A 25,184-nucleotide genomic window follows, 5' to 3' on the forward strand; every position below is an offset into this window, starting at 1 on the left:
AGCGTTTTGGTGAACTGGCAAGCGCCAGCGGCCTAGTACACCCCGGTCGTAGTCAAACCAGCACTGCAGTAACACTTGGTGACGTGGCGAGTCCCATAAGTGCAGTTCAAGCTGGTGAGGTGGCAAGCACAAATAGTGTCCCGCTGCCACCAAGAAGACAAACACAGGCCCGTCGTGCCCATAGTGCCCTTCCTGCTGCATTCGCCAATCCTAATTGGGAACCCACCACTTCTGCAGCGCCCATACTTCCCCCATTCACATCCCCAACCAAATGCAGTCGGCTGCATGAGAGGCATTTTTATGTCCTCCCGAGTACCCCTACCCAGCGAACCCCCCAAAAAAGATGTCGTGTCTGCAGTAAGCGCGGATATAGGCGTGACACCCGCTATTATTGTCCCTCCTGTCCTGACAATCCTGGTCTTTGCATTGGTGAATGTTTTGAACGCTACCATTCACTAGCTGAGTATTAGCGTAGGGTACAGCATTGCACAGACTAGGACACACTTTCACAGGGTCTCCCAAGATGCCATCGCATTTTGAGAGACCCGAACCTGGAACCGGTTACAGTTACAAAAGGTACAGTTACAAAAAAAGTGTAAAAAAAAAAAACACAAACAAAAATATAAAATAAAAAATAATAGTTGTCGTTTTATTGTTCTCTCTCTATTCTCTCTCTCTCTATTCTCTCTATTGTTCTGCTCTTTTTTACTGTATTCTATTCTGCAATGTTTTATTGTTATTATGTTTTATCATGTTTGCTTTTCAGGTATGCAGTTTTTTATACTTTACCGTTTACTGTGCTTTATTGTTAGCCATATTTTTGTCTTCAGGTACAGCATTCACGACTTTGAGTGGTTATACCAGAATGATGCTTGCAGGTTTAGGTATCATCTTGGTATCATTCTTTTCAGCCAGCGGTCGGCTTTCATGTAAAAGCAATCCTAGCGGCTAATTAGCCTCTAGACTGCTTTTACAAGCAGAGAGAATGCCCCCCCCCCCCCCATCGTCTTCCGTGTTTTTCTCTGGCTCTCCTGTCTCAACAGGGAACCTGAGAATGCAGCCGGTGATTCAGCCAGCTGACCATAGAGCTGATCAGAGACGAGAGTGGCTCCAAACATCTCTATGGCCTAAGAAACCGGAAGCTACGAGCATTTTATGACTTAGATTTCGCCGGATGTAAATAGCGCCATTGGGAAATTGGGGAAGCATTTTATCACACCGATCTTGGTGTGGTCAGATGCTTTGAGGGCAGAGGAGAAATCTAGGGTCTAATAGACCCCAATTTTTTCAAAAAAGAGTACCTGTCACTACCTATTGCTATCATAGGGGATATTTACATTCCCTGAGATAACAGTAAAAATGATTAAAAAAAAAAAAAAAATGAAAGGAACAGTTTTAAAATAAGATAAAAAAGCAAAAAAATAATAAAAAAAAAAAAAAAAAAAAAAAAAAAAAAAGCACCCCTGTCCCCCTTGCTCTCGCGCTAAGGCGAACGCAAGCGTCGGTCTGGCGTCAAATGTAAACAGCAATTGCACCATGCATGTGAGGTATCACCGCGACGGTCAGATCGAGGGCAGTAATTTTAGCAGTAGACCTCCTCTGTAAATCTAAAGTGGTAACCTGTAAAGGCTTTTAAAGGCTTTTAAAAATGTATTTATTTTGTTGCCACTGCACGTTTGTGCGCAATTGTAAAGCATGTCATGTTTGGTATCCATGTACTCGGCCTAAGATCATCTTTTTTATTTCATCAAACATTTGGGCAATATAGTGTGTTTTAGTGCATTAAAATGTAAAAAAGTGTGTTTTTTCCCCAAAAAATGCGTTTGAAAAATCGCTGCGCAAATACTGTGTGAAAAAAAAAAATTAAACACCCACCATTTTAATCTGTAGGGCATTTGCTTTAAAAAAATATATAATGTGTGGGGGTTCAAAGTAATTTTCTTGCAAAAAAAAATAATTTTTTCATGTAATCAAAAAGTGTCAGAAAGGGCTTTGTCTTCAAGTGGTTAGAAGAGTGGGTGATGTGTGACATAAGCTTCTAAATGTTGTGCATAAAATGCCAGGACAGTTCAAACCCCCCCCCAAATGACCCCATTTTGGAAAGTAGACACCCCAAGCTATTTGCTGAGAGGCATGTCGAGTCCATGGAATATTTTATATTGTGACACAAGTTGCGGGAAAGAGACAAATTTTTTTTTTTTTTTTTTGCACAAAGTTGTCACTAAATGATATATTGCTCAAACATGCCATGGGAATATGTGAAATTACACCCCAAAATACATTCTGTTGCTTCTCCTGAGTACGGGGATACCACATGTGTGAGACTTTTTGGGAGCCTAGCCGCGTATGGGACCCCGAAAACCAAGCACCGCCTTCAGGCTTTCTAAGGGCGTAAATTTTTGATTTCACTCTTCACTGCCTATCACAGTCTCGGAGGCCATGGAATGCCCAGGTGGCACAAACCCCCCCCAAATGACCCCATTTTGGAAAGTAGACACCCCAAGCTATTTGATGAGAGGTATAGTGAGTATTTTGCAGACCTCACTTTTTGTCACAAAGTTTTGAAAATTAAAAAAAGAAAAAAAAAATTTTTTTTTTTGTCTTTCTTCATTTTCAAAAACAAATGAGAGCTGCAAAATACTCACCATGCCTCTCAGCATATAGCTTGGGGTGTCTACTTTCCAAAATGGGGTCATTTGGGGGGGGTTTGTGCCACCTGGGCATTCCATGACCTCCGAAACTGTGATAGGCAGTGAAGAGTGAAATCAAAAATGTACACCCTTAGAAATCCTGAAGGCGGTGATTGGTTTTCGGGGTCCCGTACGCGGCTAGGCTCCTAAAAAGTCCCACACATGTGGTATCCCCATACTCAGGAGAAGCAGCAGAATGTATTTTGGGGTGCAATTCCACATATGCCCATGACCTGTGTGAGCAATATATCATTTAGTGACAACTTTGTGCAAAAAAAAAATAAATAAATAAATAAATTGTCACATTCCCGCAACTTGTGTCAAAATATAAAATATTCCATGGACTCAACATGCCTCTCAGCAAATAGCTTGGGGTGTCTACTTTCCAAAATGGGGTCATTTGGGGGGGGTTTGTGCCATCTGGGCATTTTATGGCCTTCAAAACTGTGATAGGTAGTGAGGAGTAAAATCAAAAATGTACGCCCTTAGAAATCCTGAAGGCAGTGATTGGTTTTCGGGGCCCCGTATGCGGCTAGGCTCCCAAAAAGTCCCACACATGTGGTATCCCCATACTCAGGAGAAGCAGCTAAATGTATTTTGGGGTGCAATTCCACATATGCCCATGGCCTGTGTGAGCAATATATCATTTAGTGACAACTTTTTGTAATTTTTTTTTTTTTTTGTCATTATTCAATCACTTGGGACAAAAAAAATGAATATTCAATGGGCTCAACATGCCTCTCAGCAATTTCCTTGGGGTGTCTACTTTCCAAAATGGGGTCATTTGTGGGGGTTTTGTACTGCCCTGCCATTTTAGCACCTCAAGAAACGACATAGGCAGTCATAAATTAAAGGCTGTGTAAATTCCAGAAAATGTACCCTAGATTGTAGGCGCTATAACTTTTGCGCAAACCAATAAATATACACTTATTGACATTTTTTTTACCAAAGACATGTGGCCAAATACATTTTGGCCTAAATGTATGACTAAAATTGAGTTTATTGGATTTTTTTTAGAACAAAAAGTAGAAAATATCATTTTTTTTCAAAATTTTCGGTCTTTTTCCGTGTATAGCGCAAAAAATAAAAACGGCAGAGGTGATCAAATACCATCAAAAGAAAGCTCTATTTGTGGGAAGAAAAGGACGCAAATTTCGTTTGGTTACAGCATTGCATGACCGCGCAATTAGCAGTTAAAGCGACGCAGTGCCAATTTGTAAAAAGTGCTCTGGTCAGGAAGGGGGTAAATCCTTCCGGGGCTGAAGTGGTTAAGGAAATATGAAATGTCCTCATCATACGGCTAGGTGATCTAAGCAGACGTAGGAGATGGTACCTATCAAAACTAGGGACCTCCCCTAAAAAAACTATATGAAGTTCTGTTTTAAGCATGCTCCGTGTGCACAAGGTTCTACATTTTAATCTTGTAGTTGATGAAGAGATGCTACACATCAAACCAATTAAAATGCAGCTCAAATAAAGGAAACTTGTACAGAAAGAATATGTAGGTTGCTACTGCTAACCTCCCCTGAAAATACAAATTCCCTGCCTGCCAAACTGATCCATGGTATTCAGGACTTTCTGAGCTGCAGACTAAGAACAAGTGTTCAGTACAAGATTTCTGACTTCACCTGCTGCATGCTTGTCCTGGCTTTGTGGCTCAAATTATTAAAGCTGAAGACAGCCGGGTAACTAGCATTTTCCCTTTGCATGGGTGAAGAAAAAAACCTTGACAAATTGTAATCCTAAAGTAAACCGGTCATGAGAAAAATGGGTTTGCTATTGCTGACCTGTTCTGAAGAGTCTAGAGAAGTGGTCTCCAAACTGTTGCCGGAGGGCCGGATGTGGCCCTTTATTTGCCTCTCTCTGACCCTTGGGCACTATTTCTCGCACTGTGATACAAGGCACTCTTACCCCCACTGACACTAATGATGGGGCATTATCCCCCCAACCCCCCCTCCACTGACACCAATGAGGGAGCACTATTCCTCCAACTAATGCCAGTGATGGGACAATGGTTACTTCCACTGAGACCGGGGCATTTTCTACTCCCACTGACACCGGGGCATTTTCTACTCCCACTGACCACAGTCTGGCCTGTCTAATAGACAGTTACCGGTAATTGGCCCTTTGTTTAGAAAGATTGGAGACCCTTGGTCTAGACTCTGAAGATGCTTGTCTGTCCTGCGAATTATCTGGCAGAAATACTTTTTGGGTCACTGATCTGCAACAGGTATGAAGATCAGGGAAGTCAAGGAAAGGTCAATAGTCCTCACGTGAATACTTATTCAAGGTCAGTGACTGAAAGTAATAAAGCGAGAAGGACAGCAGGACAGACAGGCAATTAGTGTTTTTATCTCTTGACAGGTTAATAGCACAACCTATTTGGATGGTCACCAGAGCCAAATCCAGTATATTGCGCAGTGTACCCGCACATGACCCCACTACTAATTCCGGAAACATGGCCTATTCCAGCTACTGCTTCCACCACACTGGGTCACTCTGCCTGCTACCAATGCTGCGCGGTCCTTTGGTATATGGAAGGGTAAGGCCTATGATGTACTAGTAATCTTTTTGCAGGCAGAAACTCACAAGCAACAAGATTGCTTGGAGGGCAAAGAAACAACACACCTACTTCTGCAGCATTGTCCTCCCCCTGGCCTGGACCAGCAAGGCATCATCCACCACTGCGGTGAGATTCTATAGCGTTATGGCCAGCGATAGAGTGACACCATAGAAGCAGGTGCGCTCCTGTCCCTGGTGAGTTGCTGTCAGCAACAGGATTGCTAGTCTGGTATACTGTAGGCCTAATGGATAAAATAGCTGCTGCAACATGGTAAGAGAGGTAAAAAAAAATCACGTTGCAGACTTCAGTTGCTTAGCAACCCAGTGCATCTCACCATAGGCAACATCCTCTTCCCAAATCACATCATTGCGATCATCATATAATCTGTAAATAATCCCAAAGTACTAAATTAGAATATCCTAACTAGGCTACCAGTATATTAAACATATAATAAATGCCATTAAATCTATATTAAAGCCACATTATGGCCATTTTTTATGTTTGGAGTAAGGATCGGTTACCATTTCTGTTGTTTTTATTTTTTTTGTTGAAAAAAAACTTACCTGCTTTAGGGCTTCAAATAAATTATACAAAAATATCTCTTTTTATCCATGGATTAAAAAAACAAAAGGTTCAAACGCTCCAGTATGACATTCTGTAAATGCAACATGCTTTTAGGGCCAGTTCACACCACATGTAGTCCAGTGCGTTTTGTTCTGTATCAAAAACGCGTGGAATGTTATTTATATGGTTACCAGTGGCATAGTTCACACCAGTGCAGTCAGTTCCAAGGTGTTCCAGTTCCAGAAGTAGAACATGCTGCATTTTTTTCCTGCACTGGACTGTACTGGAACGCGGTACAACGCATCAAAAATGCACCAGACCCCAGTACAGTGGGGGAAAACACAGGAAAAAAGAAAAAAGCATTTGGAATACATCTGGAAACACATAAAAAACTTGTTAAAAAACACGCATGCAGAAGCGCATCCGGAACAGATCTGTAGTGCGGTTTTGTGGTGTGAACCAGCTCTTAGACTATGTTCACATCTATGCATGTTAGGATCACGCACAAAATTGTACGCTTTCCCAACACACAGAAAAATGCGCTGTCCCTTGAGGCCTGATTCACACTTTTGCAGGTTGCAGTTTGCATATTGCAGGTGCATTTTGCGTTTTTCAGTACGCATCTTTAAACCTTCGAAGTCTATAGAACTAAAAACCAGAAAAAAAAATCCCTGGCCCTTTCCATAAAATGCACAGATGTGAACTACATCCATAGGAAACCATGTTAAATGGACTGTAGTGTGTTTCTGCAAAACCGAAAATGCACTAAAAAATGCATAGGGGGGGGGGGACCAGGCCTTAGCAGACATGCAGCGGTGCCGTTAATTGTTAATTGTTGTTAAATGTGTGTGTGTATTTATATATATATATATTGGAGAGTTTAAGCTGCTGTCTTTTGAATAAAAGATATTTCTGTATAATCTTATTGAAGCCCTTGCTGCCGGTAACCCTTTAGGCCTCATAGACTAGGATTGCCATCTTTTCTTCAAGTCAAACCCGAACACTTTAGCAGCGCACAGCAATTTTTTTTATAGTATAAACTATAGATATACTTTGTGATTAAATAACATTTCTAATCATATGAAGTTAATCACAAGAGTCCCCCTTTACATCAGAGTCCACAGAGTCCTCCTTTACATCTGAATCCATGTATCTGAGGCTGCTGGGCTTCAAATTTCCGGCCCCCACTTTCCTTTTCTGAGGCACAGCGCCAGGGATTGGAGTGTGGGCAGACACGGAGGGGTAGGGGCAGGAGGAAGAGGTGCAGATTGATCCCTTTCTCCTCTCCCATCTGTATGTGGGGTGGGGGGGGGTGTTAGTGCTGGGCATTGTGAGAGAGAGTGTAACAGACACTTCCAGCTTAGACAACTGCAGCCGGCAACCCTGCTGTGAAGTCATAGTCCAGTGTGAATAATGTGTCCAGATTTCAGTCTGAAACCTGGACGCATGATTCCAAACCCGAACTGTCCAGGTGAATCCCAGACAGGTGGCAATCCTACCATGGACGCTTAGCAGCTCCTGTATGCTGAGGCATAAAATCCCCGGTGCTTTCTAGCACCCGCTTCCAAAACAAGTCCATGGCTGTACACAGCAATGGCAATGGCTTCTGCCTTGGCGACTACCTGTACATGGGTGAATGGAGTTCCCCCTGAACACAAAAATTTTGAAAGAAGCACCATACACACATTCATTGGCAAGCACCAATGCAGAAGCCATATTTGCCAACATTGTAAAAAATGTTATTGGGACACTTTTTTGGCTGTAGGCGGAGTCTTATTATAATTAGGGGACGGGGCATGCATGGTAGGCGTGACATAGCAAAAAAGGGGCATGGTTTATGTGGAATAGTGGGTGTGTCTTATATGGGCCTGGTTCAAATGGGGGTGTGGTTAGCGTCTGAGATGAAAGAGATGGAGAAGGAAAGGGGAAAAGAGGGAGGGTGGGAGAGAGAAAGAAGGAAAGAAGGAGGGAAGAAGAGAGAAGGAAGGAAAGAGGGATGGAGGGACAGCAGGCCCAGATCCTACACCACAATAGAAATGTGTATTCCAGAGTTTAACAAATCAGCAGATAAAGATACTCCAAACACCTAGTGATAGCGCTTCAATCATCCCAGCACCATGGTTGTTGTGGTGTCAGGATGATTGAAGCACATTATTACTATTATTACATTGTAATATAGAATGAAATCATTCAACTCACCATAATCCAGAATCAGTGGGACCCCTGAGCGTGTCACCTGCCACATCGCCTGCCACCAGATGCCATCAGGTGCCCCCAGCAGAGTCTGTCCTTACATCAAGTGTCCCCAGCAGAGTGTCCCTTACATCAGGTGTCCCCAGCGGTCAGTGTCCCCAGCGGAGTGCCTCTCACATCAGGTGTCCCCAGCGGAGTGCCCCTTAAATCAGTGCCCCCAGCGGAGTGCCTCTTAAATCAGTGCCCCCAGCGGAGTGCCTCTTAAATCAGTGCTCCCAGTGGAGTGTTGGCTGCAGACAGAGTGTTGGCTGCAGTCTAGCTACATCTCCTCTCGTTCCTCGTGTTCAGTGGAGAGGGGGGGGGGCGATCCGTGCAGCTAACCCCAGCTGTAGAATTGTGAAGAGAGAAGCCAATTCATTGGCTGCACGGATCGGCCCCTCCCCTCTCCACCGAACACAAGGAATGAGAGGAGATGTAGCTGAACACAAGAGGAAATCTCTTGAGGCGGCGCCGGTGGCCAATTTGTTGGAGGCAGGAGCCAGAACTGCTGCAGAGCCAAACATTCCCGTTTTTCAATGGACAAAAGGCAAAATCCCAAATCGAGGCAGCCTCGAATCGGGACGAGGGTCCCAAAATCGGGATTGTCCCAGGAAAATTGTGACTGTTGGCAACTATTAAAAGCTATTCACCTGTATTGGCAGCTGTACACAGCACAGGCAGCTACCCAGGTGCCAGGGATTGTATAGCTCAGCACACAGGAGCTATTAAGCGTCCATGTCAACAAGGGCCTTAATACAAGAAGTTTGACTGGGAGCCCAGTGCATGCTGACAAGCAGGACACCACTGTACAAGGCACTCTTTGTGACTATAATAGCAGTGGGCATCCTACACATTCAATATATTTATTTCTTCCTGCAACTCCATTGGGGAGATTTTCCCTCTCTTCCTGTCCCTGTGACACCAGGACAAGAATTAGGAAATGCTTCCTTCTCAGGGACAGACACAGTAAGGCCTTGTTCACACGTGGCATATCAATGTGTAGTACCCTGTGTGAGGGCCGTGTAGGGTGCACACCGCTAATGCTTCAATCACATGGAGGTACTATAATGTACACTCATGTGAGCATAGCCCCAGCTGTCCCTGATTTTGAGGGACTGTCCCTGATTTGGAACAAAGTCCTTCGTTCAGGTCTGGTCTATATAGTTGTATATAAAGTGCACTATTTTTATTTTTCAAAAAGTGTCTCCCAGTACTAAACATTTCATCCAATTTCTACATTGCTTCATTTATAAATGTCAAAAGCCACTATAAAAGAATAGTAAGGGTTAAAAAAAAAATGCACTTGTGGCTTTAACTAATATTTTTTTTTTTTATTGTACAATTCATCTCTAAACACTTGACCTCCGGAAGATTTACCCCCCTTCATGACCAGAGCATTTTTTTGTGATACGGCACTGTGGTCGTGCAATTCTGTACTCAAATAAAATCTATGTCCTTTTTTTCTCCACGAATAGAGCTTTCTTTCAGTGGTATTTGATCACCTCTGCGCAAACAAAAAAAGACCAACAATTAAAGGAAAAACAAACAAACAATATTTTTTACTTTCTGCTATAAAACATATCCAATAAAAAAAATGAAGACAAAATATAAAATTTCTACATAAATTTAGGCCAGTATGTATTCTGCTACAGGTTTTTGGTCAAAAAATCCCAATACGCATATATTGATTGATTTGCGCAAAAGTTATAGCATCTACAAACTATGGGATATTTTTATTCATTTATTTACTAGTTACGGCGGCGATCAGCGACTTATAGCTGGACTGTGATATTGCGGCAGACATTCTGACACTTTTTGGGGAACGGCATTGACACTAATATAGTGATCAGTGCTAAAAATATGCACTGTCACTGTACTGACACTGGCTGGGAAGGGGTTAATGGTGTGCCTAGCCAGTGTTTTACTAAACTGTGTGCTGCTTTTACTAGAAGACATGGATCCAAATCCCTGCTTTGCAAAGGCACAAGATCCATGCCTTCCCTCCTGTCAGAATGGCAATCTGCCTTGTTTACATAGGCAGACTTCTGTCCTGCCTCTCTGCTGGATAATCAGCAAACATCGAGTCCGCGGTACCCGCTGATTGGCTCCCATCACAGCGGGGGTGAGCCACCCAGTTGCACGCATGTGCGCCCCCCATCTGGAAGAGCCAGATGTCACCCTGCAGCAGTAAAACTGCTATAGGGCTGACCTTAAGTAGTTAAGGGGAAGTGGTGTAGGGGGTGGTGGTGGTGTCCTATGCCTACATACTTTTGCTATTAGGTGTCCCTTGTTCCCATCTGAAAAAGTTGGGAGGTATGTGTGGGGGTGGTTTTCCTGCACGGGATGCACAAGTTTTCCATGCATCCTCATGCAGGAAGTCTCATTGATTTGAATTGGGACACCGCTGCTGCTCCCAATTTCACAGCTTGCGGGTGCACGGCCTCAAACACACACACTGCCTGTGCACCCGCAGGTATGCCAAATTAGGAGCAGCGGCGGTGTCCCAATTGAAAAATATAGAACTGGCTGAATGAGGATGCATAGAACACCTGTGCACCCTTGTGCAGGCCCTCACACAGGTATACCTTATAGTACGCCCATGTGGGTGAAGCCTTAACAGTGTGCACCCTACACGGCCCTCACACAGGTGTACGTTATAGTACACCCATGTGAGTAAAGCCTTAGTAGTGTGCACCCTACATGGCCCTCACATAGGTATACGTTATAGTATGCCCATGGCATGTGTGTGAAGCCTTAGCAGTGTGCACCCTACATGGCCCTCACACAGGTATACATTATAGTACGCCCATGTGGGTGAAGCCTTAGCAGTGTGCACCCTACACGGCCCTCAGACAGGTATACATTATAGTACGCCCATGTGGGTGAAGCCTTAGCAGAGTGCACCCTACACGGCCCTCACACAGGTATACATTATAGTACGCCCATGTGGGTGAAGCCTTAGCAGTGTGCACCCTACACGGCCCTCACACAGGTATACGTTATAGTACGCCCATGTGGGTGAAGCCTTAGCAGAGTGCACCCTACACGGCCCTCACACAGGTATACATTATAGTACGCCCATGTGGGTGAAGCCTTAGCAGTGTGCACCCTACACGGCCCTCACACAGGTATACGTTATAGTACGCCCATGTGGGTGAAGCCTTAGCAGTGTGCACCCTACACGGCCCTCACACAGGTGTATGTTATAGTACGTCCATGTTTGTGAAGCCTTAGCAGTGTGCACCCTACACGGCCCTCACACAGGTATTGGTAATAGTACGCCCATGTGGGTGAAGCCTTAGCAGTGTGCACCCTGCACAGTGTATTTATTTCTTCCTGTGACTCCATTTGGAACAGTCTCCTTCCTTTCCTGTGACACTAGGAAATAGGAAACACTTCCTTCTCGGTGCGAGAAAGCCATACACAATAAATGTGGATAGAGTGTGTTAGGTGTGACTGTGTCCCTATAGAGATTTCCTAATACTCCCTGAGGAGAAAATGTTTGTATTGCTCCCCATAGAGATCACTGTACCCCTTATTTCTGGGGTCACGGAGTCAGGAAGTGAGAGAAAATCCTGTGTTACTAGAATGAGGCAGGTTTAGGACTTTTTTTTTTTGCTGGAGCTGGGCTTTATTTCTTTCACGTGATTTCAGTTGTGTGAAAATAAGTGACAGATCCTCATATAGAGCCCAGTCAGGGGCGGCTGTTCTCTGAACTCCCGCCAGGTGTCACCACTCTCCTGAGCCCCAGAGCTGAGAGAGAACAGGTCTAACAGCCCGACCAGATCCTCCTCACCCACTGCGCCGCCGCTCAGGGAAAGGTCACTCAAGATGGCGGCGCTGGCTGTGCTGAGGAGGTCGGCTCCCGCCCGGCTTCTATCAGGTGCGTGACGAGTTCCCGCTCCAAACACCCGCCACTGCCCGCGCGCCCGCTTCCCGCTCTGGTGGCGCGAGGCGGCTGGGCGGTGTCTAACCCTCCCTCCCTGCTCATCTGCTTAGTTTCCCGCGCAGACAGGCGCTGCTGTCCTCTGTGAGGGAGTCATGTGAGGACGGCGGGAAAGGACGTGTCCCCATCCTCAGTGTGGGGTCTCCTCCTCCTCAGATGAACACTGACAATGAAGACTCTGTGTCACTGTGCAACATATCATTATACACATCTAATCTCTCAGTCATTCATATATCACCTTTCCTTACAACCCCCATTAGGCTGAGGTGTAATAATTCCCTCACACTTCGTTAGACTGAGTTGTATTTACCTAGTGGTATTTTTCACCCTTTTTTTTTGCTAGAAAATTGCTTCCCCCAAAAATGATATATTTTCTGAAAGGGCATAAAAAGGTGGCTGTTGCAATTTTTTTTAATTTTTTTTATTATTTGTGCAGCATTTATCAAACGCACATTTTCAGGTTAAAAATACACTTTTTTTTATATATTTGTGCAGCATTTATCACAATTTTTGATAGATAAAAAAAACTTTTTTTTATATTTGTGGAGCAGTTATCAAACAAACGCACATTATCAGGAAAAAAATACACTTTTTAGTGCCCACCAACACAAAATACGATACCCACTTTTTTGGTAAAATATAAAAGCGGATGTTGTGTCAAGTAAACCGATACCAAACATGTCAAGATTTAAAATTTCGCACGTCCATAAAATGGCGACAGACGACAGTACTTAAAATTGTTCTCTAAAAGCCTTTAGGGTCGGTTCACACATGGGCAACACGACTTTAGCGCGACTTTGTACCGCGACTTCAGCGCGACTTCAGCGCGACTTCGGCAAATTACGAGGCGACTTGAAGTCGCCTCCATGACAGGCGACTTTGCCTGTGGCCAATCACCTCTCTGGGAGGGAGGGAGGGAGGGGTTTTCTCTGCAAAGTCGCTTGACTTTACAGAGAGATCCGACTTGCAGGCGACTTACATTGAGTTGAATGGGTACAAGTCGCCTACAAGTCGGATAGAAGTAGTACAGGAACCTTTTCTGAAGTCGGAGCGACTTCAGTAGTGTCAATTAAGACGCTCCCATTGCCTACCATGTTAATCTAAATACAAAGCGACTTGGGGCGACTTGAGGGCGTACAAGTCGGATCCCAAGTCGCCCCAGTGTGAACCGACCCTTACAGGTTATCAGTTTAGTTAATCATTAATTAGGCCCTAGAATTAATGCTCCCACTCCGACCTTCATGGCGATGCATCATGTGTGGTGGAATCATCGTTTACATATGTGTGCCCAACCTATGTGTGTGAGCACAAGTGGATAAGTCGTTATATGTGACTGAAAATTATATTGTACGTCACTTTTTTTTTTAAATCTGTTTTATTTTTCGAATAACGTAACAACACAACATACGTTGAGAAAGACATAAGTACATAATTGAAACCCTCAGATGGTCGTATCGTTGAGGTTAGGACAAATCTAAATCTATGGACTATACAGGAGAGTGACAACAGATGTATAAATGGCATGGTTCCTTACAGACATCACAGTGGAAAGAGAATCGAGCAGTCTGGTATATAAATCCAACCATCGCATAATATGACATCAACGCTGTTCACCAACATTCCAGTAAATATATGCGTATAAAGCTTAGAAGCTTATAAAAGTGTCCAAAGCTGTGGAAGGCTCTGCCAACCATCTAGCCCAAACCTTATATTTGCGAGGGCAGCCTGTGCTAGACCCCTTTCTCTCTTAGCGGTACTTTACAGCTGTTATAGCGGCGCTTTTCGGCCGCTAGCAGGGCACTTTTAACCCCCGCTAGCGGCCGAAGATGGGGTCAAAAGCGCCCGTGTTGCAGCGCTGCCCATTCATTTCAATAGGCAGGGTGTTTTGGGAGCAGTGTATACACCGCTCCCGGACCGCCCCATAGATGCGGCTTGCAGGACTTTTTGCCCATCCTGCAAGTGCACCGCCCCAGTGTGAACGCACTCAGGCCTTCACACTGGGGGAGGCATGAGAGGCGCTATTTTTAGCACTAAAACGCTTAAAAAAGCGCCCCAGTGTGAAAGAGGTCTTGGTGTAGGTGTCCTTATAGAGTGGCAAACTGTTATTGACCAGTAAGGATGAGCTCCGGCGTGTTCGCACAGCCCACCTGCAGAGCCCGCCAGGATGTCTGCGCTGCGCTAATCACAGGCAGTGAGACATTGTCCCGATGCTCGGCTGCAGAGTTTGGGAAATGTCTCACCGTCTGTGATTAGCGCACTGCCGACTTCCTGGCGGGCTCTGCACGTGGGCTGTGCGAACACGCCAGAGCTCATCCTTGTTGACCAGTTTCCAGAGTGAAAGCGTAGGAAGGGTGGATTTTTTTTTCCAATTTGGGGCGATGGCCTTTCTGGCATAAAATAGTGTAAGGTTAACCAGCTTCTGCTCTGCCATTGTGGACAGAAGGTCCTCCACCAGGCCCAGTAGACACACAGACATTGATGGCTGCAGGGGGGTAAAGATGATGATATTTAACATGGCTACTACCTCTTCCCAAAAACAGACAATGAGTGGACAGGTCCAGAATACGTGTGAGAAGACCCCCGGAACCACCAACACTTGGAGGGACAGGTGGGATTCATCTTGAGGAGCCTATATGGGGTGAAGTAGGCTCGATGCACCAATTTGATTTGAATTAGTTAGTCTCTCAAGGAAACCAAAGATCAGAAGGGGAAATCCCACACGTCATCATTGTCCAGATTGGGTATGTCCTGCAGCTATCTAGCCCTGAGACCCTCCAAGCTTCCTTGCCAGTGTTGGAGCCATCCTATGCATTAAGGTGAAAAATCTTCTGTCACTGACCAACTCCCCCCGTTTTACTCACCTGAGCCCGTTTGTTCCCACGCCGGAGACGCACAAACCCTCTCTGGCCGGGGTCTCAGCTCTTGATTGGATAGATTGATAGCAGCGCAGCCATTGGCTCGCGCTGCTGTCAATCAAATCCAATGACCGGGGCCGAGTCCGGCATTCTGTGTCTATAAACGCAAATGCTGGACTCGGGAGCGCGCCAGCACGGTAACCCCCAGGGAGAGTACTTCTCCTAGGGGGTTTTCCAATGCGGGGAGGAGCCGCGAGCGGCATTGGGGGACCCCAGAAGTCAAGGATCGGGGCCACTCTGTGCAAAACTAACTGCACAGTGGAGGTAAGTATGATATGTTTGTTATTTAAAAAAAAAAAAAAGAGAGTTTACAACCCCTTTAACTCTAATCATCACCTTGAATTTACACACAATCTGCATCCAGTTAGCATAGAGTATTTAGGTGTGATCCTGACCGGTAATGTGGAGGATGATCTATAGAAAATCGTGTGCTGGAAACTCTTTTACTGGCTTCCAGCTGCCATCCCTCACACACTGTTGGGGCTCTGCCTGTGGGGGAGTTTTCAGAGCAAAGAGAAATTGTTCTTCACAGCATAACTATATACAAAAATGCAACATTGTTTCAGATAGATTAAAAGAAGGTAAATATAGTGAGCTTTTGATAAACAGAGACAGACAGCTGATACAAAAGATCCAGGATTCCCCCACTTTTAGAGTTAAAGCACCCAGAAATGGAACATCCGCTTATCGGATCCCCCCCTTCGGTGTCACATTCGGCACCTTTCAGGGGGGAGCAGATACCTGTCAAATCCAGGTATTTGCTCCCACTTCTGGGCATAGATCGCTGCACTTTTTGCATCAAACTACGCCATGTCCGGCCCCTCACACAGGTCCCAGAAGACAGCAGGGACCAATCAGAACGCACAGCGTGACACTCGCAAGTGCAGTAGGGAATCGGCTTCGGGTGCTGACATAGCGGGCTCCCTGGACAGGTAAGTGTCCATATAATAAAATTCATGAGCGGCAGTATTTGTAGCTGCTGAATTTTATTTATTTTTTCCCCCAGACTGGAACTCCGCTTTAATAAGCGATACCCTTGCAGAAAAGGGAAAGGCATACATTTTGTCACCACTTATTCGGCACAATATGATTGAGTGGTGAAGATTATAAAACGTTGCCTTCCCATATTATATGCAGATAAAACACTTTATGAGATTCTGCAACAAGGTTGCCTTTTCTCTAGTAGGAAAGCCCTCACTCGAGGTACTATTTTGTCCCCATCGCTTTTTCGTTCCCAGAACCCCCTGATTTCAAGTTCATGGCTTGGAGCAATGGGATCCTATTTTTGTGAAATAAAAAAATTCGGAATAAGAGGAAAATTCAGAAGCACCACATCCCAAATGATAAGTTTAAAAATTGAAAAGGGGCATTGAGGCCATTATGTAGGCCTCAGGGACTTTTAACGGTGCTGAGATCAATGATGTACAGGGCGTATCGTAAAATTATATTTTATTTAAACAATCTCATTAAAAGAAACAGACATTGGCAAAAGACAATATACAAAACAAAAATAAGGGGGGTGTAATTCTTTGATACAGAAATTAATACCACTTTCTCAACCTGTTTCGCTTTCCTAAGCTTCTTCAGGAGATATATTTGTGATATTAGAGTCAACTATGAAAAATAGAAAAAATATATATATATATGTAAACAATACACGTACATGTCTGCTTATACATCATACAGTCATAATATTTAAATATGGACAATGTACTAAATGAAAAAATACAAATACAAAAAATGAACAGATCTGTATATATATATAAATATCATATATTAGAATAAAGTGTATGAAATATACAATATGTATCAGAGAGAAAAAAAATAAAAATACACATATATATATATATATATATATATATATATATATATATATATATCGTCATTTGACTTATAAAAATCTTACCTGTAGAAAAAGATATACTTAAAAAAAAGGGGGGGGGGGGGTTTGCGATGGCAAATGCTTTCTCCTCAGTCCCCACCTCACTATAAAGGCATGCAGAGAGGGATAAAATCCCTAAAAATGAAAATTCTCTAGAGAGAGAAAGATTGAAATCAGTAAATATAAATGAATAAGGTCAATCTAACCAGAGTGCACTTATCAGTAGCATTATTGTTTACATATATATATATTTTTTCTATTTTTCATAGTTGACTCTAATATCACAAATATATCTCCTGAAGAAGCCTAGGAAAGTGAAACATGTTGAGAAAGTGGTATTAATTTCTGTATCAAAGAATTACACCCCCTTATTTTTGTTTTGTATATTGTCTTTTGCCAATGTCTGTTTCTTTTAATGAGATTGTTTAAATAAAATATCATTTTACGATACGCCCTGTACATCATTGATCTCAGCACCGTTAAAAGTCCCTGAGGCCTACATAATGGCCTCAATGCCCCTTTTCAATTTTTAATCCTATTTTTGTGGTTTTACCACATGCAGACGTACATTAGACACAAGAAAAGTAAGCAGGTTACCTCTTTTTCTACAGGAAGATCCTACACCCGACCCTTAGGAATGATATCAACTCCAATTCCAAGATGGTCATTCATTTTATTGAGTGCGGCATTTGCCAGTTACAGTATGTTGGCTGCACCATTTATAATCTAAGAGTGAGAGCATTATAATGATATGTCTAATGTGAATGCAAAGAACATCTCTAATGTATCCAGAGATTTTAGAGAGATACGTGGAGGAAGTTTAAAACCCCTTTCTTTGGTTTGGAACAAGTTAAAAAACCAGCAGGAGGAGGTGACACACACCACATCTTACTACAACGTGAGGTGTGGTGGATACACAAGCTTAATATGAGAGTACCAAGTGGAATGTATAAAAGAAAGGACGTTAACCTTTTTTTAAATGATTATTTGGTATATTTATGGTTAATGCTCTTTCATTTATTTCACATTGTGCTGCTCGTGTTCTTTTCTTCTCTTCCTGGCCTTATCCCCTTCTTTAAAGAGGGAGTCCACCTGAAAAAAAAAATATTAAAAGCCAGCAGCTACAAATACTGCAGCTGCTGACTTTTAATAAACGGACATTTACCTGTCCAGGAGTCCAGCGATGTCGGAATCCGAGCAATATCTCGGCTCTCGGCTGCTGCTGCTGCCATTCTCGGTGAGGGAATAAGGAAGTGAAGCGTTGCGGCTTCACTTCCCGGTTCCATACTGCGCATGCGCGAGTCGCACTGCGTGTCCTAAGTGGTCCCTTAAGTGGTCTAAATGGACCTGTGTGTTTCCCAGGAGACAGCGGGGTGGGTGCGGGAGGGGGCGTGACTCCCGCGGGAGTCTATTCCCGGAAGTGGGTGCAGGCACCTGTCTAATACAGGTATCTGCACCCCCCTCCCCCTGAAAGGTGCCAATTGTGGCATCGGCGGGGGGGGGGAGGAATTAGATGAGTGGAAGTTCCACTTTTGGGTGGAACTCCGCTTTAAGTGTTTTCAATTTATCTTAATTGCAATTAAGGATATACCGCCCCTGATTGTTAGGGGCTGTCTTTTTGTCTATATATAACTTTGATCTTCTATTTTGTGTATGCTATGAGTAATGCTGGCCATACACTATACGAAAAATCGGCCGAATCCATTTTCGAAAAACATACATTCGACCATGAGAGCAAACGATAATGCCATCATGTAATGACCGAAAACTCGTTCAGTGGACATATATCCATTTTTTTGTTCGTTTTTTTATATATACCTAGTGCAAACAGTTCGGACGGGAAACCCATTAACCTTTCAATATATTATTCGTTCAGCAGAAAATTTCCAAACTTGTCCTTCATTTTTTGGCGTAAAAACTTCCCAACGATTATCAATTTTGTGCCCATTAACTGGCCAGAAAACGAACAAACTGGCCAAAGGACTGAATTTCGGCCGATTTTTCACATAGTGTATGGCCAGCATTTGGCTACGACTTAAAAGCGTTAGCATTTGTCCTGGTATTACTGCTGCATGTGCTGGAATAAACTGCATCAAGAAGAAGCATTTGTGTGCTGGTGTTCTGCCGAGAAAGGTCCGCCCGGCGGATAAGGACCCCCCCTGTACTGCGCAGGCGCAGTACGAGCTGCCGAAAATAGCTGAAGCTGAACACCTGTGAGTCAGCTGTACATGGCGCCTGCGTGCCAACACTGTTGTAAAAAAAACACTTAGTAACATGGCCGCTCGCCACGCTTCGGTCACGGCCTCGCTTTGCTCGGCATATTTATATTCAAACTCTATGTCCACTTGAATGGTGGGGCTTGAACCTGGACTCAGGGCAGAATGTAGTGCGCAGGCGCCATGTAGAGCTGACGATCAGCTGTTCATCTTCGGAGACTTTCGGCGGCTCCGTAGTCGTTCGTACTGCGCAAGCACAGGGGGTCCTTTTCCGCCGGGGGAACTTTCTCGGCAAGACACCGGCTGTTTTTTTTTTTTTTGTGGACTTTCAAGCCTCAGTACCGACACTCAGCTCTGCATTTATCTTATCTTGCAGTGGGACTGTGGTAAACTACGTTTTTGTTTTTTATGAAACCCCATGGTGTGTGAACACACTCCAAAAACTTCACCCGATGCAAAAAAATGTGCACACACGTAGTAAAACACAAAAAAATGCAATGGGTGTACACCAGTCCTCCAAAATCAGAGGACCTTGCCCTGATCCCCTAGGGGGCCTTATGCTCCAGACGGGTACTGGGGTACTTACACTTGATCCCTCTGTCCGAAACCAGACGGACCCCGTTCTTTGGAGGGTCTGCCGAAACAGACCCACCCAAGTACAAAGTGGGGCTTCCCCAAAGGGAGACCCCATGAGAAAGGGCGAACTAAGCCAGAAGGCCATGTCCACCCCCTCCCAAGACTTTCAGGGCAGGCCCAAGGACCTACACCCTACCAGTCACACATGCAAAAACCGTGTAGAAACATAAAAATACAAAAAAGTGACAAACATAAAAGGGCTTAAATAAAACAAAGTGGGGGAGAAGGAAGTGGAGAGAGTGAAAAGTGACCATTGTGCTGGACAATGGCCGGCCCTCCGGGGCTGTGGTAAACTACAGTGTAACTTTCTGTTGACACCCACAACGGTTCGTATAGGGCAGTGTGAACTGCCTGCCAAAGTTGTGTGGTGCAGGAACCTGAACTGGAATCACGCTGGTTCCCGCATCGCAATAGTGTGAACCTAGCCTTACATTTATACTGTGTTAGCATACATTTAGGGCTGGGTCACATCACAAAAACGTACTCCATATCTGTTCCGGATGCATCTCTGCATGTTTCTGATGCATTTTTGAAGCACTCTGGTGTGTTTTTGATTTATTCTAGAACCCTGTTTTCCTTTCATTGTACTGGTCCAGTGCATTTTTGGTGCGTTTAGGCATCTTCACCACGTCTACATGCCTAAATGCATTTAGTTGCTGGCATGCGATTGGCTAATTAGGGAATTGTGTTACTAAGCGATTGAACAGGCGTACCTAATAAAGTGGCCGATGAGTGTATGTTTGCATAAATAATTAGCATAAAGCTGTGCACAACTATTCATGTCTGTGGGCATTTTGGGGGTGTCGGGAGCTTCAGACTCTGACCATGTTTCACCCTAAATTTAGGTATAACCTGAAACCTAGCCAGAAAGATAAATAAAAGCGGTAATAAAACCAAAAATATAATATGTTGCAGCTAACCAAGCATTCGATGTCATGGCTGCTTTTGGTTTCCTTTTTTTTTTTTTTTAAGGCGGTTTTCACCTGCTGATCTGGCCAGTAACGCACGTCCTGTATTGGTGTCCCCACTCTGCATGAATGAGCACAGGGGCACCTCTGGACAGCAGCATTGTCAGTCTGGGGGGAAGGGAGTGTTGGATGCACTAGCAGATTTAGATACACTAAGTAATTGAAGCCAAAGAATTGGTAAGCTGTAATATAATGTTTGCTTTCGGGCTTAATACTACTTTAAGCGAGCCATTCACAACCTTTTATTATCCTAGAGGAAACCTTACAATAATTTTCATGTTAACCCTTCCTAAGGTCTCGTTCACATGGGGCCATTACATGCAGGGCCATGTTTTGCCAGCACAGGAATGCAGAAGTTTGGGGACCCACACAATTGTAATATTGAGGCACAACCGCTGTGTCCATGTAGCCACCGCATTCCAATAGACAACAAAAGGCCTGCCGACACAGATGTATGCCACACCTGTGCCGGTAAAATACGGCTCTGCACAGCACACACATAGAATCGCCCTGTGTGCATGTGGCCTAAGATGCATATCAATTGGGGGCAATGGATAAATGCCCTTTACAAGAGTGATCAGTAGGAAGAATGTCCCCTTACAGTGTTGGCCAGAATTGCACTCTAAGACCCCGTTTACACCGGTGCAATCTATGCAATTTGACAGTGCCAAATCGCAGGACAAGTCGCATCCCATTATTGGCAATAGAACTGTTCAAATTGCTGCGACTCAGAAAAAGGTTCCTGTGCTACTTTTTGCTGATTTCATTGCGACTTTCATAGACTTCTGTTAACATAAGTCACAAGCTGCAATAAAATCGGAGGTGCAAATTGCACTGATCTGCGACTTTGAAATTGCACTGAAGTAGCGTGATTCCAAAGCTGCACCACTGTGAACCGGGACTAAGGGCTCATTTACACTTTCTTCAACTTTACCACATTAAAGCGCCTACCTCTTCAACATGATTTTTTGATGGTTCGGTGATGATTTTTTAAATCTTGGCTAATGCCCTGTGTGTGTATGTGTGTTGACTTTCGATTTGTTTTAAAGGGGCCCAGTAGTACCCCTTTTAAGCAGCTCCCCAGCTCATTGGTACCCCTTTTCAGCAGATCCCCAGCTCATTGGATTGGTACCCCTTTTTTAGCAGTTCCCCAGCTCATTGGATTGGTACCCCTTTTTTAGCAGTTCCCCTGCTCATTGGATTGGTACCCCTTTTTTAGCAGTTCCCCAGCTCATTGGATTGGTACCCCTTTTTTAGCAGTTCCCCTGCTCATTGGATTGGTACCCCTTTTTTAGCAGTTCCCCTGCTCATTGGATTGCTACCCCTTTTTTAGCAGATCCCCAGCTCATTGGATTGGTACCCCTTTTTTAGCAGTTCCCCAGCTCATTGGATTGGTACCCCTTTTTTAGCAGATCCCCAGCTCATTGGTACCCCTTTTTTAGCAGATCCCCAGCTCATTGGTACCCCTTTTTTAGCAGATCCCCAGCTCATTGGTACCCCTTTTTCAGCAGATCCCCAGCTCATTGGTTCCCCTTTTTCAGCAGATCCCCAGCTCATTGGTTCCCCTTTTTCAGCAAATCCCCAGCTCATTGGTTCCCCTTTTTCAGCAGATCCCCAGCTCATTGGTTCCCCTTTTTCAGCAGATCCCCAGCTCATTGGTTCCCCTTTTTCAGCAAATCCCCAGCTCATTGGTTCCCCTTTTTCAGCAGATCCCCAGCTCATTGGTACCCCTTTTTCAGCGGTTTCCCTTTTTCAGCAGATATCCAGCTTATTTGTACTCTTATTCTAATCACACATTGATAATTTCTCATGCTCAGGTTCCCCAGCTCTGCTGCTCATTCCTCTCTCTCCAGTCCCTGTTTACCTTCCCCTATAGCCCTCCCATATTGCACACCATGTGTGCCATCTGCATACCTCCCAACTTTCCCTGATTTCGAGAACAAAGTCTCCTCATTTGTCTCTAATTTGTCCCTCATTTTGGTCTGAACTATATAGTTTTATATAAAATGCGCCACATATCTATCAAAACATTTTCCCGGTGCAAAACCTTTCATCCAATTTCTAAATGCTGCATTTTGTAAATTCCAAAAGCCAATATAAAGGAATAGTGGTGGTAAAAAAGCAAGTTTTACAAATCATTTATTTATTTTTTGTACAATTTTCCTTTAAAGGGGGTGTGTCCTATGCCTACGTACTTTTTGCTAAAAGGTGTCCCTCATTCCATCTCAGAAAGTTGAGAGGTATGCATCTGCTAGGTTGCTCCGCTCTGGTCCGGGCCCCGCTCACCTTGCTGCCCACCAGATGTGATGCCTGCACCAGACACTTCCAGAATATATACACATGAACCAGAAATGGCTGCTGATGATGTCTTTCCGGTTCACTTGTTGGTTTCCCAGTGCATCCTGGGATAACTTATACCTGCAATACCTTCAAAACAAAGCAAATATAAAGCTGAATAAAAGCCTTTCAAAAGCTGCAGGTGCTGTAAGCAGGCTTTGTTTTTGTGTAATTTTTTTGTTATTTATTTTGTTATATAAATATATATGCCAATATTGAGATTATGTATAAAATACCATTCACGCAAACTTGTGAATAGCTACATTTAAAGCTTGAGCGTACACACGTTATACAGTGTTTTATATTAGAGACACTATTAGTATGTTGTAAGATTTTTTTTTTTTTTTTGAGATTTGTCTTGCATATTTGCACTAGAAAAGCTGACCTCTGTAGTAATGGAACTGATATTTTAAACTGAGATATTTTATTTTGCAGGTACTCTGTGTGTCCATAGCAGGGTTCTGGCACCATGGAGGCAGTATCAAAGTAACCGGCATTTCAGTAATGATAAGATCCTGGTGGAGATGGATGAATCTACTGGTAAGAGAAACCAAAATATATTCCACACATTGTACAGACTTTTGATTTGTGATCAAGTGGCAATTACATTTAATCTGTGCCTGCTTGGTTTTCCTGATGGAAAATCACCCAAATATGTGAAAAAAAATTTTTTTTTTCAGTATATTGGATGACCAAAGTGTAATCCCTATAACAGCCATCTGCGCAGATTTACTAATTAGAAGCTATCTGGCTCATGACTTTGGAGCTATGCTGCACTCCTGTCACAGTAGTGATGCACCAAAATGTTGGTCGCCGAAAACAAAGTCCTAATAATGGCTGCTGAAAGCGCCCGTGATTTTGACATGTTTACAACAATTTTATTGCGATTTTTTTTTTTTTTTTTTTTTTTTTTTTTTTCTTTTTTTTTTCTTTTTTTTTTTTTTTTCCTTGCTTATGGTGTGTTTTTCATAGGTCATGTGACTCAAATGCATCGTTGCATTTTTGATGCGTTCTTGCTGCATTTTCAATGCATATCGATGGAGAGGTGCTGTTTGGCAAATATGCACCAAAAATGCAGCAAGCAAGTTTTTTTTACACCGCTTCAAAAGGTGGCAGTAATGGCTGACAATAAATTCATAATAATTTAAATTCATGATATTAATAAAAAATAAAAGTGTGTGTAATAAATTTAAATATATATATATATATATATATATATATATATATATATATATATATATATATAATATGTATATAATTTTTTTTTTTTTTTTTAAGAATGTCTATTTCGGTTTTGGTTTTGGCCAAGTGCATCCTGAATTTTCAGTTTGGGCACCAAAATGTTCTTTTCAGGGCACCTCTGTCAGTTTACCTTACAACCAGAGTGACCACTGACATCATGCTGATTGGACAGTGGGCCCCTGAGGGTAGAGGACAGCTCCAAAGTTGGGAAATGCACATTTGAGCCCAATTTTGCCAGAATTCAGGTTTATCTTTTTTTATGAAATGTAGAAAATGAAAAGTCAATTGGTTACTGTTGAAGCGTTAACAGTTTAAAGTGGTTGTAAAGTCACGTTTGGGACTTTTTACCACAATATTAATTGATTTACTATGTGTTTTGTATGATTATTAAATAATCTGTTTAAGGTTTGAGCAATCTTCTTTTCTATATATATTTGTGAATTGAGTATTTAATTATTGGAGATAGCAGCATTCACATACACATGTACCCCTCTTCTTTTCACTTATTTTTTCACTTGTTTCTTTTTTTTTTTTTTTGGTATCACATATAATATTGTAATTATTGTATTATATTGATCACATTATTAGTTTGGCAAGCACAGAATAATTAAACCATAAATACCTTATTTGCAGAGCCCTGCTGTCCTGTCATGTGACCTCCCTCTGCTTCTCTTCCTGAATAAAGCCTAGTACACATGGGCTGAATGGCAGGCAGCATTCGGCCCGTGTGTATGGCAGCCAGTCCAACAGAAGGGTCATGACCGAAAAAGGTCTGCCGATCGGCGCTGGCCAGAGTATTCTGGGGGGGGGCGCGCCCCTGTCAGAACACAAAAGCACAGCAGAGGAGAGCAGGGGAAACCTGCATCCAATTTGCACGTATGTGAGCCCAGCCTACAACTGCCCCATCATTGGTGTCAGTGGCAGTACAAAATGCCCAGTCAATGGAAGCAACAAATGACTTCACATTGATATCTGTGGGAGTAAAAAAATGCC

At 43.4% G+C, this 25,184-nt stretch overlaps 1 protein-coding gene across 1 annotated transcript in view; it reads left to right on the top strand.

Annotated features, from left to right (window-relative positions):
- Positions 1 to 11,779: 11,779 nt before the first annotated feature.
- Positions 11,780 to 25,184, top strand: part of ECI1 (enoyl-CoA delta isomerase 1) — a 31,730-nt gene continuing 18,325 nt past the window's right edge. The window contains exons 1-2 of the mRNA XM_073636594.1: positions 11,780 to 11,932; positions 23,385 to 23,489. Of these exons, the coding sequence (XP_073492695.1) occupies positions 11,881 to 11,932; positions 23,385 to 23,489 (157 nt within the window). The 5' untranslated portion in view covers positions 11,780 to 11,880. The remainder of the gene's footprint in view (positions 11,933 to 23,384; positions 23,490 to 25,184) is intronic.

This window comes from Aquarana catesbeiana, linkage group LG06 (genome assembly GCF_042186555.1).
Source record: "Aquarana catesbeiana isolate 2022-GZ linkage group LG06, ASM4218655v1, whole genome shotgun sequence".
Classification (NCBI taxonomy): Eukaryota; Metazoa; Chordata; class Amphibia; order Anura; family Ranidae; genus Aquarana; species Aquarana catesbeiana.